Below are 19,607 nucleotides of genomic sequence, written 5' to 3'. Positions count from 1 at the left end.
CCGTAAATAAACGACGGTGTTGGACTTGTTTTCACGTCTTCCGGAAACAATTTAAGCCCAGCCCACCCGTGGTCACATGATAGAGATCACGTGAAAGCAGAAAACAGGAACCCGTGTCTCGCGCTTCATCAGCAGAATGTCAACTATTGGGAAGTGGTTTTTAGCGACAGTAACACAGCGACACATTTAAAGAGAAGAGCCTGAAAATCACAGCTGAACCCCGGAATAATATATACGGAGAGGACATCACATTTAGTAAGGGTTTCTATTATATTCTATTGTTTTTCTTCTTTTTTATTTTATTATATAGTGTTTTTTATTGTGTTCGACAGCGTTGTTCGCCTGTTTTATACTAGTGTTGCCTTTATTGCTCCATTCTATTGTTTTTCTGTTTTATATTATTGCCTTGCTTTTCTGCTCTATTCTATTCTATTGTGTGGTGTTTTCTATTTTGTTTTGTTGTGTTGTTTTTTCTATTGTGTTGCTTTTTCTGCTGTAAACTTCTCTGTTTGTTTTATTATTATTGCTTTATTATTATTTTGTTCTGTTTGTTTTTCTGTGTTGTTCAGTTGTGTGTGTGTCTTTTTCTTTTCTATTATACTCCACTTTTTTCTGCTCTATTATTTTCCTATGTCCATTTGTTTTTTCTATTCTAGTCAATTTTATTTTATTGTGGTGGTTTTTGTTCTGTTTTGTTTTCTTGTATTTTATCTTAATTTAGCACATTCTGTTTGTTACAGTCACACTGTTATTTTATTCCTGTTTTCCCACTTTGTCAATGCAACATCTCATTGCTTATTCATATCTAGTGGAACATTATAGCCTATGGTACCTAAATACATTATAGGACCCAATAAGAGATAAATAAAACACCACACTGTAAGATGAAGCTACTGGTAACTCACATTAAACTGAGGAATATGTGCAGGAATGTGTCTTTGTCAGGGAGTTTTATGGTTTGTACAAGAGGTGATTGTGCAGAAAAAGTTGTGGGGGTTATAAAACGACGTCTGGTTAGCGATGCATATGCAGTTACCTGTCATATGACCATCATATGATTATAAAGACCTTAAAGCTCTGAGGAATCTCCGTCCTCAGGTGATTTAGCATCTTGCAGGTGAGCTTACTGAAGACTTCTTCTTTTTCTATGACACACAGATCACAGCATGCATCTGAAGATATGGCTTCCACTTTCACAGAGCAGACCTTCGGTATGTCTCCATGAATGCCTGCAGGGAAATACAAGGCAAACCAAAGACAGAGAAACCAAGCGGCACTCCCAGTCGATGAGTCGCATTTAAAGTAGAGGAGGAAACTTAATCACTTTGTGTAAGTGGCTTTTGTTCTGTAATCAGCTCACTCATGCACACATTTGAATATGTAAAACATCACTTTAACTTAATGCACTTGCTGCTGTCTCTTCATCCTCCTCTCCAGGTTCTCCTTCATCACCTCTAATCCTTGGTACGATGGACCGGCCTCTGCTGGGCCAAGTTACAGCACGGGGCTGCTGCTCCTACAGCACCCTGAAGGCCTGGTTGCCGATCCTCTCCTGGCTGCCCAGGTACAAGCTGAAGTGGCTTCAGATGGACCTGCTCGCAGGCCTCACCGTCGGGCTGACGACTGTACCGCAGGCTCTGGCTTATGCTGAAGTTGCCGGTCTTCCTGTGCAGGTGAATCACGTTCAGCTCTCTCCAGATATTTCAGCCGGGCTGTATTTAGTCATCAAGATGCTAAAATCATCTTGTTCCAGTATATTTTATTTGGATCTCCATTTCCTTACACACTGAAAGAATTACATGAGCAAAAGAAGAGAAGCAGTGTGCATCCCCTCCCTATGTTTGTCACTTCTGCTCAACTACAGAGTTAAAAATATAGTCACATCCTGTATCATACTGATACATTTTTACTGATGCTTTTGCCTTCACTTAAATCATCATCTTTATTTATCTGTTAGTTTATAGACAGAATGTTAATCAACAGCTGTTTTGGGAGTCAATCAATTGTCTATGTCAAGCACACATTTTCTCAAATGTGAGGACGTGCTGTCTTTCTTCTGTCTTATGCCATTGCAAATTGAATATCTGTTGGTTCTGAACTGTTTTTTGGACAAAACAAGACATTTAAAGATGTCAATTTGGGTTCTGGGAAATAATGAGGGTAATTTTCAATGTTTTTATCAACCAAATGAGTAATCGATTAATTGACAAAACTGTCAAATCTCAAGATCCCTTCCAGACATGTTTTAAGACATCTAGAAATACTCTTTAAATTACATTCATTCCAAGAAGACAAACACTTTTTTTTTTTTTACTTTATTTTTAGATTTTTGTTATAAAGGAACATAAATCTAACAGACAGGTCACCATGGGGTAATACAATACAATTCTTGTGTTATCAGTAGTCAAATATGTTAAGGGTTACTTTTGTCAGTAGTCCTGTAAAGATGGAAAGATGTACAAAGAAATCATGGACCCAGCATCAATTTGGTGGGGATTGAGTCCAAAACATCCCAATCTCAGTCATTGTTGGCATTCACAGAAATTTAAAATGTCCAATGTCTTGTCACCGTTTTCTTACAGATCTGCTTGCAACTCTAGTGTAAGCCCCACTCAGTCCAGGGTACAACAAAAAAATAAATAAATATAAAATAAAATACAATTATATATTCACTGGGTATACAGCATATATAAAAACAATTTAAATATGGTAGTACAATTAGACCGCATGTGTAAAGACAAGGATGAAAATAGAGGCAATACCCTGTTGCATGTATAATATGACCATTTTGACCAATACCTACGGAATTTCTCTTTGTTAAGTCTTAAAGGGCCAGTGTGTAATATTTGGCATGGTTTATTGTCAATCTGAATCTGAATCTGAATATTCTACCCATCAATATGTTTATACAAGTGTATAATCGCTATAAAATAAAATTCGTTTGGTTTTCGTAGCCTTATAATTATGCTTTTATATATATATATATCAAGGGCCTTGCTTTAGAGAGGTCGCCGGGGGGGGGTGAGCGAGTGAGCCCTGCAATCTAGAATTTGACCACTGATGTCACTGTTTTCAACCCATTTTACACACTGGGCCTTTAAAGAAAAGGTCAGTTTCTCCATGTCATACATTGCCTGTACTACTGCTCTCCACTCTCCTATTGTTGGTGGGTCCTTATCTAGCCATTTCTTAGTCAATGGCTACAAGCAATATCTTAAGAAGATACTTGTCCTGAGCACTTAATTCGGGTGGTATATTACCTAAATATATAGTGCCAAAACTATGATCAATCTCAAGACCCAGTATTAATTTTATTTGTAACACTATAGTCAATAGGTTTGTATCGCTGGGCAATTCCAAAATATGTGGAAATGATCAGCCATTAAGTTGTTACATTGTCTCCAGCAAATCCCACATTCTGGTCTACCATTCTGTAAATATTTTATTCTTGGAGTAATAAAGAATCTAATAATGTTCTTCCAAGCAAACTCTCGCCATTGGCCAGAGCTGGAGGTGGAGGATTGTATTTTGCATATATTTAACCATTCTTCCTCTGTTAGAGTTATGTTTGATTCCTTCTCCCATTTGGTTTTAACATATAAGGTTGAATGGTTCTTTGCGGATTGTAAACATGAATATATTCTTGATACCAGTCTTTTGTGAGTGTTACCCTTATAAGCATCTCTAAAGATGTTAATAATACTCGATTCTATTTCCTCAGTAGTTTTAATATTTTTATCAAAATGATGCCTAAGCTGCAAATATCTGTAATAATCCCGTTTGTCCAAGTCGTAAGTGTCTTTAAAATATTGAAAACTTTCCAAGCCTCTGTTGTTTGAGATCACACAGTATGATGTTATGCCTTTCCAAACCCATTGCTTAAATTTTGAATCTAGCTTCGCTGGCATAAAATCTTTATCGTATGCCACCCATCTTAACAAACGAGTATTTCCCTCCAGTTTTAGATTTTTACATTCTTTAAACCAAATATTGAGGTAGACCATGGTCCAATAGCTTAACTTATCTGAATGTATGGATTTAGACATTTTATCTCCCAGTATGGATTGAAGGGGGGTATCCAATTGACTTAATTCTATGTCTTTCCATTTTGCATCATATTTATTATTGCACCAGCAGACTAGGTATCTTAATTGTGCTGTTTTGAAGTAATCTTCTAAGCAGGGAAGAGACATTCCCCCCTCTTCTTTTGCTAACTGTAGCGTTTTAAAGCGCACCCAAGGCTTCTGACCTTTCCATATAAATCTGGAAATTAATCGATTCCATTCATTGAACTGTTTCATTGGTATCTCTACTGGCAGGGACTTAAAAAGGAATAGCAATCGTGGGAGCATGTTCATCTTTATAATCTCTATTCGATTATACATATTTAGTGTTAGGGGTGCCCACCTGTCCATATCAGTTTTTATTTCCTTTGTAGCAGTGTCATAATTTTCTTTATAGATATTAGTCAGTTTCTTTGGTATATTGATACCGAGGTATTTGATCATGTTGGCTTTCCATTTAAAATTGTACTTTTTACGTGTGTTCTCGTCTGGTGAATAGTTATAGGAAAGGATTAAGGTTTTGTGTGTGTTCAACTTATATCCTGAATAAAAACCAAACTGTTCAAGGCATGACATAAGTTTAGGCAGGCTGGATTCTGGGTTGGAGAGGGTCACAAAAACGTCATCTGCGTACAGACGTATTTTATGCTCAGTCTCGTCAATTGAGATTCCTGTTATTTCAACATCTTCCCTAATTATTTGAGCAAGTGGCTCTATGAATATTGCGAAGAAGGTGGGACTTAAGGGACAGCCTTGACGGCAACCCTTTTCTAGAGTAATTACTCCTGATAGACTGCCATTCAATTTAATCCGAGCTGTTGGTGAGTCATATAAGGATTTGATACATCCTATGAATTCCTCCCTGAAGCCAAAACGTTGTAGAACCAAATATAAGAAGTCCCATCGTACTGAATCGAAAGCCTTTTCTGCGTCTAGGCTGATTGCCAGGGACTTTGACTTATTTTTATTCATGTTTTCAACCAAGTAGAGAGCACATCTTACATTATCTTGCGTCTGTCTGTTTTTAATAAATCCCGCTTGGTCTGTGTCTATTGCCATTATTGAGGCGAATAACCTGTAATCTATATTTAAAACTGAGATAGGTCTATAAGAGCTGCAATCCGTCCTGTCCTTACCTGTTTTTGGGATCACAGATATTATAGCCTGTTTCCAAGAAATTGGGGTCTCTCCCCCTGCAAGAACATGGTTGAAACATTTTTGAAGAATGGGTATCAGAGAGTCTCTAAATGACTTGTACCATTCTGCTGGAAAACCATCTCCTCCCGCTACCTTGTTTGTTTTCAGTCTGGATATGACACACTCTATTTCTGCTTTTGTGATTTCCTGCATTACCTGTTTGTTTTGTTCTACACCTATCGATGGTGAATCAAGTGATTCCAAGAAGTTTTTTATGGTTGAAAGTTCTGCTGCTTTGGGTTGAGAGTAGAATTCTTTGTAGTATTTTTCAAAAGACTGTTGTATTTCATCTAGTATATAGCACATTGCACTGGTGTTAACAAACACATTTTTGAGTGATGAAAATAAATCTGAAATGTGATCTAAAAGCATCTCTCTCCACAGTATGGACTCTACTCTGCCTTCATGGGGGGGTTCATCTACACCCTCCTGGGGACCTCTAAGGACGTGACACTGGGTCCCACGGCCATCATGTCCCTCCTGTGTTTCTCCGTGGTCGGGGGGCAGCCACACCGAGCCGTGTTGCTCAGCCTCCTCTGTGGACTCATCCAAGCTGTAATGGCATTACTGAGATTAGGTAATTAGGGGAGGGCTGCTGGGGTCATGTGGAAATCTTGTGATACCAGTTTTGGGATTTTTTTTGGTTTGAGTCACTTGTGAGCCAAGTGGTAATTACAAAAGGCAGTTTTTAGCAAAATAAAAGTGAGTTTGTTTCACAATGTGACATGTTGTTTTCACATAAGAGCGATGATATTTTTCTGTAACATCTTCCAGTCTGTGAAATTTAGGATGAGCTCTGTATCAAAACCCTGATATAATAATATAACAATATTAAAAACAAATTGTGTAGAAAAGAGAGAGATAAATGTTAAGGGACAAACTGCAGAGAGGAAACAGGAGATTAGATTGTGAGCGCAGAGGAGCCACTTCCTGCCACCATATCTACAACTTCCTCAGCTTAACCACGCACACTCTTTCTGTGAAACCTGTGCATCTGAACCATCAAAGTCAGAGTCACGGCTCTGTAAATCATTCATGGCCTCGCTTGTCTTCTGCAGGTTTTCTGCTGGACTTCATCTCTTACCCTGTTATAAAAGGCTTCACTTGTGCTGCTGCAGTAACCATTGGCTTCGGCCAGGTCAAGGTGAGAGTGAAACACATGCACACACTTGTCACTACACACAAACACACACACACACACACACGCACACTTACAGCAACAGAAACAATGACCCACATCTACAAAACCAGCAGTTCCCAACTCCTGTACTCATTAACAGAAATGTCAAAGATATGTTTGAGGTGATTTAGAAACAGTGTCTCTTTTAGTTTGTCTGGCAAAAAGCACAATTTTATTTTTCAACCGCAAAATGTCCCACTCAGTCAGACAACTTCTCAACTTTTATACCCCTAGTATTTCTCAGTGATATTATTGTTACCGCTGCTGTCGCAAAGACAACTGGGTTCTTTCTGTTTTCTTCAGAAACTAGCAACTACCAGTGATGCAGGACACACTGCATTTTGTTTTCCATGGTCACTTTGGTTGTTCCTCTATCTGCCATTTCCTCTACTGGGGATAGTAACTGCAAAAAACTTACACTGATACTGTTTAGTAACTGGGGATCGTGACTTATAGCTACCAGGGAAAACAAAAGTGCTATCCTCTTCCTGTTTTGATTGTACGATGGTTGGTGCACTTCCTTTGTGCCTTAAATCGAGCTCATACACGGTGGCAGACAGAATTGTATAGTGAAAATGATACTTAAAGGGAACCACTCTGAATGTAGATGGTGTCATTATTCTGCTGCAGTGGTCCCCAACTGGTGGGTTGCGAGACCTTTCTAAATAGACTGCATGTGACTCGCTAACATGCCAAGTCTGTGGAAAACACACTTTATTTTGAAGTACAGTGAATTTCCGGCTCAGAGCTTTTATTTTCAAGTGCTGTTTATTGCTGTAGAGTGAGCGACTAAGGGACACCTACTTGACAGAGACAGCGAACTAGCTCGATGACATGTTCAAATGCAAGCATGACACTGAATATATTATACTATGTGGACCTTGAACTAATGCTAAGGAGAAAACTGGACCACCTGGCTGAACCATTTGGGAACCACTGTTCTACAGACATTATATTTAGCAAACAACATTTATTTGCTAATGATAATTTAAAGCAAAAAACGTATTTCAAACTCTGTTTCACCTTTAAATACACAAAGGTGTTTCACTGCCAGTCTTACGTGGTCTGGATTGACCAGCAGATTATGATAGCTGATTTTCTGTATAATGGATATTACTGAGTATCGGTCAGTTACTTTACTGACTTGATGGCTTTTTTCCTCTTGTGCCATTATGTTTTAGCATTTATCTTTATCCTGTTGTTAGTTTTATCCACTGTATACACTGTCCAGGAAGTTACAAGTTACATACAGAAGGTTCACTTTAACTGGGGCCTTGTGACATTTTTGCAGGTCTCCCAAACCATTCTGTTTTTATCTACAGCTGCATCGATAGTTTTAATCTGTAAAGAGTAAAGATTTACTCTCCAGTGCCAAACTATATACAAACTGAAGGAATATAATTTAAGAGCATTTGATTTTATTTGTGTGTGCAACTTAATTTTGCAGTTACTGTTTCAATCTAAGAAGCAAACCGAGAGACCAAATCTATAGCTCCTCTCAGTGTCGCTGGTTTTAGCTGATGGCAGTCGTGTTGTTTCTCTGTCTAGAATATTCTGGGACTCCAGGACGTTCCCCACGAGTTCTTCCTGGAGGTTTACTACACCTTCTACAAGATCCCAGAAGCCAGAATAGGTGATGTGGTACTGGGTCTGCTTTGTCTCGCTCTGCTGGTCATGTTGTTGTTTATGAAGACCCGTCTGGGCTCTGACGACGCCCCCACCTGCTCCAGAGTCGCCAGGAAACTAGTGTGGACTGTTGCTACCAGTGAGTACCTGTGTGATGACAGTGTTTTACAAAGTATCTGAAAAATTGATAGCCAATTATAGGTTGTTAAGATATACTGCAGGTCTATTATTATTTCATTTACAATGAATGAATGGTATTCCAGGATGCATTTATCTTTCATGATTGATGGTGTGCTCTTTGACCATTTCCATCATGTCCTCTCTGTCTTGGTCAGTGCGTAACGCTCTGGTGGTCGTGGCTGCATCCTTGGTAGCATTTTCCTGGAATGCTTACGGTCATCCCGTGTTTACAGTCACTGGGGAAACTACCCAGGGGCTCCCGCCATTTAGGCCCCCACCCACCTCGGACACCACAGCCAACGGCACCGTCGTCTCCTTTGGAGAGATTGTAGAGGTAAGAAGCAGAGAGATGAGGCCAGCTACAGTGAGAAGGCAGTGACGCTATTTGCAGAATGAGTTGCAACTTTCACTTCCCAGAATCTTTCCAGTTCACAAGAAGAGCAGCTGACTAGACAGTCTGCCTCTGTGTGTGTGTGTGTGTGTGTGTGTGTGTGTGTGTGTGTTTTATGCAGGGCTTTGGAGGAGGGCTTGCTGTGATTCCCTTCATGGGTCTGTTGGAGAGCATTGCTATTGCTAAAGCCTTTGGTGAGTGTTTTTAGCCACGGCAGCAGCATGGCGACTATCCCGATATGTTCGTGGGTCCAGACTGAAATATCTTAACAATTGTCAGATGGATTGTCATGAAATTTAGCTCAGACATTCGTATTCTCCAGAGGATAAATCCTGGTTGATCCATTTACTTTTCCTGCAGCTCCACAGTGAGACTGACACTTGTGGTTTTGAGTTAAATGTCTCGACAGCCATTACAGACATACATTTCCCTCTCAAAATGACCTGTAACAACTGCAATGATCTGAACTTTTCCACCAGCGCCATCATCAGGCCCAAATTTTAATTTGTCCAACACTTTGGTTTATTACAAGATACCCATCAGCCCCAGCTGTACCTGCATTTTGTGCTAATTACCAACTAACATTTGGAACATGCTAAACATTATAACTGCTAACCATCAGTATGTTAGCATTGTCACTGTGAACATGTTAGTATGCTGATGTTAACATTAGCTCAAAACACCTCTGTTCCAAAGTAAAGCCTCGCTGAGCTGCCAGCATGGCTGCCGACTTTGTGTATGCAAACCCATTTACTGGAACTGTAGACTTTATAAAAACATGCTATAAAACATGTCATGCTGCACTTCATACTGTTACACATCATACCAGTGTTAGGTATTTAAGGCAGCTAAAGAATGAGTGTTTCATCAGACTGTTGACTGATTTTAACTCCCTTGTTTCTCCTCAGCCAGTCAGAACGACTACAGAATTGATGCCAATCAGGAACTGCTGGCAATTGGTGTGACCAACATCATGGGCTCCTTTGTGTCGGCCTACCCTGTCACTGGCAGCTTTGGGAGGTGTGTATGTGCATGTGGGACAGACAGAGAGACAGCAGCCTAGAGAGCTCAGATGTCTGATATTTACATTGTCATGTTTTCTCCTCACATCCAGGACAGCTGTGAACTCTCAGACTGGTGTGTGCACTCCAGCTGGAGGGATTGTCACCAGTGAGTCCTGACATTTTCAAATCTCACTGTGTCTCTTCTGCCCTCTTGTGGTGGTCTGTGTTATCCTCCATCATCCACTCTTCTCTTAGTTCCTTGCTTCCTTTTCCCTCTCTGTCTCCTCTGGTGAGATGTCTGAGAGCTGTCATGGAGGTCAGAGGTAAGAGTGTTAAAGGAAACATCCAAAACCGGTTTTAGCAGTACACAGAGGCAGCCCAGCATGTGGACACAAGCAATTTATGGATTTTTTAATCTCATCCCCTCTCCATCATGGATGTATAAAGAGAAATGCATACAGCATTGGAGGCAGGACTGTGTTCATTCCTATGAGAGTTGCTCAGTGGTGCATGAGGCCAAAAACGTTCAACAGCTGGGAAAAAAATTACCCGAACGATCGGTGCTGCCTCCCTGACATTTTGTGAGGGTTGTGATGCTCCAAAAAAAAAAAAAAAAAAAAATCCAGATTCACAGATGTCTCTTTCACAATGCAAGTCTACTAGAAAATCTCTTTTTGGGCCCATTAGCATCACGTGACAGGATTGGAAGTTGTAATTCTACTGTTAGGCAACTACAACTTCAGAGCCCAGGCCCACAGGAAGTGTGTTGGGCTTTGAAGCCAGTTTCTTTATAGGCCAAACAGTAGAATTACAACTTCCTATCCTGTCATGTGAAGCCAATGAGCCCAAAGTGAGACTTTCTAACAGACTTGCATTCTGAGAGACGACTGTGAATCAGTGGATAATTTTTATGAGCATCACAACGCCCACGAAATGATCGTGCAACTTGAAGGGAGCCCTGCCTCAAATGCTGTATCCATTTCTCTTTATATTTCCATGTTAAAGCTCGATGCACTTCCTGGAGGCCTGCTTTCCACCAACATACTCTTTGTTTAAGAAACTAAATCCTGGGTCTTCAACAGGTCTGTGTCTGTGACCCCTATGGGTTCCTCAGAGTTACTGCAGGACAGCTGCCAAATTGTTGTTTGATTTTTTTTTTTTTTAAAGCGTTTAATTTTCTCACAAATTTGAAATATGTCTGAAAAAACACATTAACATAAATCCAACATACTATTAGCAGATAAATAGAAGATAAATCAGCCTATATTTAATTTACAGTACGTAACATTTATGATAGGCTAGCTGTTACCCATGAAAGAAATCCAAGATGTGAAAAATTATGTATGCACCATTTAAAGGTACAGTACAGGCCAAAAGTTTGGACACACCTTCTCATTCAATGCGTTTTCTTTATTTTCATGACTATTTACATTGTAGATTCTCACTGAAGGCATCAAAACTATGAATGAACACATGGAGTTATGTACTTAACAAAAAAAGGTGAAATAACTGAAAACAAGTTTTATATTCTAGTTTCTTCAAAATAGCCACCCTTTGCTCTGATTACTGCTTTGCACACTCTTGGCATTCTCTCCATGAGCTTCAAGAGGTAGTCACCTGAAATGGTTTTCCAACAGTCTTGAAGGAGTTCCCAGAGGTGTTTAGCACTTGTTGGCCCCTTTGCCTTCACTCTGCGGTCCAGCTCACCCCAAACCATCTCGATTGGGTTCAGGTCCGGTGACTGTGGAGGCCAGGTCATCTGCCGCAGCACTCCATCACTCTCCTGCTTGGTCAAATAGCCCTTACACAGCCTGGAGGTGTGTTTGGGGTCATTGTCCTGTTGAAAAATAAATGATGGTCCAACTAAACGCAAACCGGATGGGATGGCATGTCGCTGCAGGATGCTGTGGTAGCCATGCTGGTTCAGTGTGCCTTCAATTTTGAATAAATCCCCAACAGTGTCACCAGCAAAACACCCCCACACCATCACACCTCCTCCTCCATGCTTCACAGTGGGAACCAGGCATGTGGAATCCATCCGTTCACCTTTTCTGCGTCTCACAAAGACACGGCGGTTGGAACCAAAGATCTCAAATTTGGACTCATCAGACCAAAGCACAGATTTCCACTGGTCTAATGTCCATTCCTTGTGTTTCTTGGCCCAAACAAATCTCTTCTGCTTGTTGCCTCTCCTTAGCAGTGGTTTCCTAGCAGCTATTTGACCATGAAGGCCTGATTGGCGCAGTCTCCTCTTAACAGTTGTTCTAGAGATGGGTCTGCTGCTAGAACTCTGTGTGGCATTCATCTGGTCTCTGATCTGAGCTGCTGTTAACTTGCCATTTCTGAGGCTGGTGACTCGGATGAACTTATCCTCAGAAGCAGAGGTGACTCTTGGTCTTCCTTTCCTGGGTCGGTCCTCATGTGTGCCAGTTTCGTTGTAGCGCTTGATGGTTTTTGCGACTCCACTTGGGGACACATTTAAAGTTTTTGCAATTTTCCGGACTGACTGACCTTCATTTCTTAAAGTAATGATGGCCACTTGTTTTTCTTTAGTTAGCTGATTGGTTCTTGCCATAATATGAATTTTAACAGTTGTCCAATAGGGCTGTCGGCTGTGTATTAACCTGACTTCTGCACAACACAACTGATGGTCCCAACCCCATTGATAAAGCAAGAAATTCCACTAATTAACCCTGATAAGGCACACCTGTGAAGTGGAAACCATTTCAGGTGACTACCTCTTGAAGCTCATGGAGAGAATGCCAAGAGTGTGCAAAGCAGTAATCAGAGCAAAGGGTGGCTATTTTGAAGAAACTAGAATATAAAACATGTTTTCAGTTATTTCACCTTTTTTTGTTAAGTACATAACTCCACATGTGTTCATTCATAGTTTTGATGCCTTCAGTGAGAATCTACAATGTAAATAGTCATGAAAATAAAGAAAATGCATTGAATGAGAAGGTGTGTCCAAACTTTTTGCCTGTACTGTATGTTTATACATGGCACTTTAGTTTGCCCAAACATTATTATAGACCCAGTTTAATATGCAGCTCAGTTTTATACAGTGCAGTAGAGGGTCCCTGCACACTCATTCTCACTTTCAGCTAAGGCTTTAAAACATTGAAAACCCCTGAAGTAAAGAAAGAATAGAAGAGACCTTTTGAATCAAACCATGAATAAGTACATCACCCTGACTATGTGATCATTGGTTGAAGAGTCAGAGATGAGCAGAAGGATTTGTGTGGGTGTGCTCCAAAAGTTAATTACGACAGCATAATAAGTGGTTTGTTGAAAGGCCTCAGATTTGTGTATTTTAGCTTTTCTGGTTCAATTCAATATCACACAGGTAAAAAATATTTTTTCTGGGTTTTGTGACCAACATCATATTGTCAGTGAAAATACAAAAGGGGTTATTTTATTATTCATTTTTGAATTTTAAATCATCCACTTGAACATCAGAAAGCAATTTTTCTAATATTTATGTGACTTTCCATTCTCTCTCTCGTGTGTGTGTGTGTGTGTGTGTGTGTGTGTGTGTGTGTGTGTGTGTGTGTGTGTGTGTGTGTGTGTTTTTCTTGGTTTGGAAATGACTCATGTCTCTCTCTCTGTTTTTCCAGGTGTGATAGTGTTGCTCTCCCTGGCGTTCCTCATGCCGGCCTTCTACTACATCCCCAAAGCTTCTCTAGCTGCTGTTATCATCTGTGCGGTAGCTCCCATGTTTGATTTCCGCATCGTGGCTAAAATGTGGAGGATACGCAGTAGGTGTCCTCTCTGTTTCTTTTTTTTAACTCAAGTGTGTCTCACATGTTTATGTTTGTTTAACTGTGATCTCATGCTCACGTGTCTCCCACAGAGTTGGACCTGCTGCCTTTTGTTGTGACGTTCCTGATGTGTTTCTGGCAGGTGCAGTACGGCATCATAGCAGGTGTAGCTGTATCTGGAGCCCTGCTGCTGTACAACGCAGCAAGGCCACAGATAAAGGTACCTGTGTGTACAGAACTGTGTGTGAGGAGGACAAATATTTGCAGCCTTTCAATGCCAACTAACAAATGTTGCTTTGTTTGTTTCCTGTAGAGGTACAGTAGGTACTTTTCAAGGATTTAATTCACTCGAGTGAGCCAAAAACAGACAACAGTTTCTCAGTGTAATTACCATAATATCCACCGGTATTACAGTATAAATGATATTAACATTAGTTGATGGTCACGTGGTGATATTTCGAATGTAGCACAACAGAGTTCAGAGAAATATGATCTTCCCGTTTAAAAGATCAGAGTTTGTTATCAGATTTTAGTGTCTTGATCAAGGGCTTTTTTTAATAACATGACATGTTGTTCTGTTGCAAAATGTGTGTTTTATTGTTGATTTAATTGATCACTGGTGCTTCTCATATATTTTATTACTGATTATATGTGACGTAAGGTAACCTTGACCGCCACGGAAGGCACCAATAGATAACATTCACTATTATTATTGTTTTATTGTTAGAGTTATTATTAGAATTCTCAGAAGTGGCAGAGCTACTCCCCCACAACAGTTTCTCAATAAATGAACAGTAGCCCTTCCTCTCTGAAATAGTGGATTTAGGTGTGAAAGACAAAAAGGCCAAATATTATGGTATCTAACAGTGCAAGAGTAAAAGGTGGTTGATGTGTTAACAATGTGCTCCTGATGTGTGCAGGTGTCTGATCAAGGTGCGCTGGTGATGGAGCTGGGCAGTGGACTCAGCTTTCCGGCCACGGAGTATCTCAGCCACATCATACACACTCAGGCTCTGCAGGGTAAGGATTTGTTTGATGGTCTATCTTTTTCCAGGGAACATTTAAGGTGTTTTCACATATACTCCTTTTTTAGCAACCAAACTCAGTCTTTTGAACGTGCACCAAAAAGTGGACCAACATAAAAAGTACTCAGTTCTTTTTGTGTTCACATTGTCAGTTCATTTGAAAGACGACTCAGTTCTCTTTCTGGTCAACTTCAGCTCTGACAAGGCCTCAGTCCTTTCTCTGTTCACACTATGGCCTATACATGATATATATTGATGTAGTTTTGTTTTTTACTTTGGTGTGGCAGTGCAGTTATGAAGCTCCTCGCTTTCAGATTAAGTTCAAGTTTGAGGGAAACAGTGTGTTTCTGTGCTGTAGACTGGAGCAGTTCCATGTATTCTACATTCCACACCAGAAGACGTGCAGTATCTTCCACAGACCAAACTACTCCTGGTCCTGCGTCCTTGCAAGCATTACAGGCTGACGTGGTTTTGTCTATTTTTTAAAGCGTACCAGTACAATTGCATGTGATCTAGAGGGCTAAATATAATGGCAAAGAGCAAATTGAACCTGAAGCGCATTATGTTCACAGTGCACAGGTCAAGCAAACCTCACTGTGGACTTGAAGCAAACCGTACTGAGTACATATGCGCAAAAAATGCCGAGTCCTGAAAAGCACCAAGAGTAAAAAAAAACACCATCACAGTAATGTGTGGTGATCTTTTTCTTGTATAACCAGCTCCTCTTTCTAGGTTTTTCCTCTCATTTCCTTTCCTTTCTGTCCCCCCTTAATGTGTCTCCCCCAGCGTCTCCTCCGCGGTCAGTGGTCCTTGATTGCCATCATGTCAGCATCATAGATTTCACAGTCATCAGCGAGTTTCGGGACCTGCTGAGGCAGTTCAAACTACGAGAAGTGCTACTGGTCTTTGCCAGATTAAAGGTAACTCAGTTCTTAGGACAACAATACAAAACAAAATATCCGTTCCTCCCTCTGTTTTTATCTCTTTCACGCACACTGTCTCCGTCTTCCTCCCACCTGTAGCCCTCTGTTCTGGAGGTTCTCCTAACAGCTGACCTGCAGGGCTTCAGGTATACACACAGTGTGGAGGCGGCACTGCAGATGGAGGCGGAGAGCCTCCTCGATGACTAACACTAACACCGTCCAATCACAGACTGGAGAGGAGATGTTTGATGCTCGCTGCTGTCACTGATCAGCCATACATCTGATCTGGGATTATTGGGCTGTTATGAAGTTAAAAAGTAATGAACTACCTCCAACAGCTGATTCACTGGCTGTCAGGTGTACAGCTAAACCTGACTTCAGAAGTCATTGTGGGATCTCTGAGATTACAGCACTATATTACGATTGCACAACAACATTGGACAAAAGACTGTGTTTTGTAGCTTTTTATATATTTTAAGGGACATCGTGCTTTTTATATGAATGAGGAGATAATGAAAAAAATCATATTACTTAGATAGGTATATTTTTAGAAACAGAGAACTTCCTCTGTTATATTTTAGATCTGAAGGTGATAGATGGGCTTCAAGAGACCAAGCCTGAATTTACACAATATGAATAGGTACAATGGGTGTGTGATTACTGAACAGAAGAGAAAAGCTGACACATATCAATTGTTTTATTTATCTATTTAAAAGGAAAGGTGAAGTTATAGTTTCTTTTACTTTTATTACTTTTATGTCTGTAAAGAAATGTTGCCAAGGCAGTGGCAAAATAGTTTAAATGGACTTGTCACATTAACAGTGATTGAATTACATTACTGACCCAAAACACCACATCTGTATGAGGAGTTTTTACTAAAATAAAAATTTTACATTTTCATATGTATGTGTGTTTGTGTGATAAAGCAGTCAAGTAAGGAATTGTTGATTCGTCTCAGCACCGTTTTCCACAAATTCGTGTCATCATGGAGGGTATCTGATTCATTCATGATGAGGCAGCATTAGTGTCAAAACTGATTTTCTTGAAAGCAGAGGTTTCCCGGTGATTTCACATCACAAACCATAAATCCACATGATTTGATATATGCATAAACCCTCAGTTACATCCACGCTAATGTAAAATCTGTGACCAGACCTTTACAAAACCAGCAGCATCTACCAGTCCATGGCCTGAGCAATGCTTTGCCACAGTATTTCCAAGCTGAAAATCAACCTCAGACACCCGACAGACGTAAGGTTGTAATATATTTTCAATCAAACTAGATTACCTTGCAGAGTCAGTTTTTACTTTAACATTTAGTTTTATTCTGTTGATCTATTTAAAAACAAATAACATCTTTGATGAATTTGTGAAATAATGAAACTTCCAAGGGGGTGAATATTTTCATTGGCACTGCATAATCACAAAGTAAGCGGTTGCTTTATGAAAGCATTGAAGGCATAAATCACCTGGTTTTCTTAACAAGCCTACACTGTGTCAGCATTAAATAAACACCGTACAGTATTCAACACCAAATTTGCAAAATGTAACTTATGTAAGACGTTTTACCACACCTGTATATATTGACGGTTAAGTACAAAAGTCCAGCCCTTCAGAGGACCACGAGCTGGTTTCACATGTACAAAAGGATGAAGTGTTTGTGCACCTCAGGGCGGCTGAGTATGTCCTCTTCATCCATCATCCTGACCCTGTAATCCATCAGCTGTGTCCAGGTTTAGTAATTATTAGCCAGGCTGTTGCATCACCAGGAGAGGTTCCTGATCAGGGGCCCGTGAAAATATACACATTTTATGGTTTCTTACATTCAGTTCAACACTACGACTCCCATCAGCTCTGTATGATAATCCTCAGAAACTGTGTTCATCTTAAATGCACATCTTGAACAAAAAAAACATTTGAGTCTCCCATACTGCCAGCTAATCACTGACTTAGTGAGGCATTAATAATCAATTTTAATGGAAGCTGCCACGAGCAAACTGAAAGAGCAGCCATGAGGTCAGCCATGCTAGCCTTATCATCCTGAGCATGTTTGCATTATGTCAAGTGTCAAGAAATAGACTGATTCAGTCTCAACAGAAAACAATCTCTGACTACAAAATAATTTGCTGTTCTATTTGCCTGATCTCTTGGCATAGCTGTGCATAAGCACGGCCACACAGAGCTGACTCTTAGTCTTGTTTGTTCATGTTATCAGAACTGTCAGTCAACTCTGATCAGATCACACTCAAACAGTCCTGATGGAGTTTTTGAGTGATTAACTCCTAATACACTTTCAGCATTGCTTATTTAGCATTATGAATTATATAACAATATGTACATACAAGAAACACTTAAAATTAACAATATATAGCTAAGTTTTTGGGGGCTGTAAGACCTCTGTTGGCTAATGCCCTGAGAGTAGGACTGGAGTGGCGCATGAGAAGTGATGTAGTGGTAGTTGATGGGTCTACTAGTACGTAGATTGGCAGGTTACCAAGGGGTAAATGGGTATACTTATATATTACAATGGCTTTTTGACTGATAGATGGGTATACTGTAAATGGCCAGAATAAAGAGATGGGTGTGAGGGCCTTGATCAACAAAGTGAGGACACTGGAAACAGATGTCAGCTGTCTGTCCGTCAACACCTGAGCAAAACAGTGGACACATCGAGTAGGAAGGGGTCAGCCAGGAGTCAGTGGACAGACAGAGAGACATCAAGGAGGACAGTCACACCAGATCAAGGCTGTAATTACAATATACATAGATAAAAAATATTAATTAAAGGGAAAAAAGCTATTCCAAGACAGGCGACCATGCACTTCTGTCCACTGCAAGTTTTTACATTTTTTAAAAAAACTGTATATACTTTATTAATCCCCGAGGGGAAATTCAAGTTTTTCACTCTGTTGTCAATTACACACAGGTCCAAACACACACATGCACAAACAGGACCTATACATGCACTAAGTGGAGAGATGTCAGAGTGGGGCTGCCCATGACAGGCTCTCTGAGCGGTTGGGGGGATCGGTGCCTTGTTCAAGGGCACCTCGGCAGTGCCCAGGAAGTGAACTTGATTAATCAAAACGAATATGCCATATAACATATCTGTTTATGACCAAGATCAAAACACCCACCAGGTCCAATGTAACTCTGTCACAATGTGCTGTTTACTTTTGGATTTGATTATTTGACATCTCATTGGTGAAAGTATTTGACCTAGTGTATTCAAACACATCCTGAGAGGTACACAAACATAACATTTTTATTACCAGTGTTTCTGCCTGAGTAACTGAAAGTTGTATTTGAGTAAGGCTCTCTCATTGATGATTGCCAGCTCTTCAATGAAGTGTTTGAATTACTATTGCACACGGGTACTTACCAGCATAAAGTGTTGTAAAAAATATTATCAGCACTCTTGTCTTGTAGAACAAAGGACTGGGTCAATTATTTACTTGAGTGTAACACTAAAGGGGGAGTGAGCTTGGAAACATGATTAGACAAAAACATTACAGTAAGACCACCAGTAATTCCAGTGAATAATGATAAGGTGTGACACAAAAATACCATAAAATCACAATAAATGAAACTGACAGTGTGAGAATCCATCCAGTCTATAGTGATCTAATGTTTTCCAGGCTTGTACTGGACTGATTAAAGAAAAGAAAAACACCTTTTCAAAGCCAGACAGTTAAATACAAAAGGTGGGGTCCAACACAAACATGCTGTACAGTAATAATTGTGTATGAGATATGATGTACCAGTTTAATTCATGCATGAGATTCAACTGGTTATCTTTTTAAATGTATTAATATGTCCGTCAGAAGTGCATCTTCATTTAGGCAACATAGGCATGCCAAAAAAAAATCTGTCTTTTTTGACATCAGAAAAAAAAAAAATAAATAAAAAAAAAAATCAAACTTTAGGGAGTGTATGCGGAAAGTATTAGAGTAACGTCTAAACTATATGGGACATAGACGTGTCTGCCACAGCATGCCAGCAGCAGAGAGCGTTCATTATAATCAACTATAAAGTACCCCAGGAACCAAGGAATCAATAGCCTTAATGAAGGAAAGGGCATATGTCAGTGACAGCGTTCGAGGAGTCAGACTTTGGTGCCAGTTCTATAGGAGTCAACAGGATGGGTGTGGCAAATCACACTATAACTCATCATATTTCAAACTTTAAAGGTTCCTTGCCCAAAACCCAGAAATGTGTTAGCATTTTGCTGATCCTGGATCGACATGTAGGGATGG

The 19,607-nt window shown here is 40.1% G+C and overlaps 1 protein-coding gene across 1 annotated transcript; it reads left to right on the top strand.

The window, feature by feature from the left end:
• The first annotated feature begins 81 nt into the window (after window positions 1–81).
• Window positions 82–16,251, top strand: slc26a11 (solute carrier family 26 member 11). The gene is made up of 15 exons (XM_033623149.2): window positions 82–255; window positions 1,159–1,329; window positions 1,438–1,673; window positions 5,646–5,838; window positions 6,320–6,405; window positions 7,990–8,206; window positions 8,403–8,581; window positions 8,760–8,832; window positions 9,547–9,658; window positions 9,753–9,808; window positions 13,260–13,400; window positions 13,496–13,623; window positions 14,324–14,423; window positions 15,215–15,348; window positions 15,451–16,251. Exons 3-15 carry the CDS (start codon window positions 1,470–1,472, stop codon window positions 15,556–15,558), a joined length of 1,731 nt encoding a protein of 576 aa, XP_033479040.1. The 5' UTR covers window positions 82–255; window positions 1,159–1,329; window positions 1,438–1,469; the 3' UTR covers window positions 15,559–16,251.
• Window positions 16,252–19,607: the final 3,356 nt, after the last annotated feature.

The sequence above is a fragment of the Epinephelus lanceolatus genome, chromosome 3 (genome assembly GCF_041903045.1).
Source record: "Epinephelus lanceolatus isolate andai-2023 chromosome 3, ASM4190304v1, whole genome shotgun sequence".
NCBI classification, from domain to species: domain Eukaryota; kingdom Metazoa; phylum Chordata; class Actinopteri; order Perciformes; family Serranidae; genus Epinephelus; species Epinephelus lanceolatus.
This window is presented reverse-complemented; position numbering and strand designations above follow the sequence as displayed.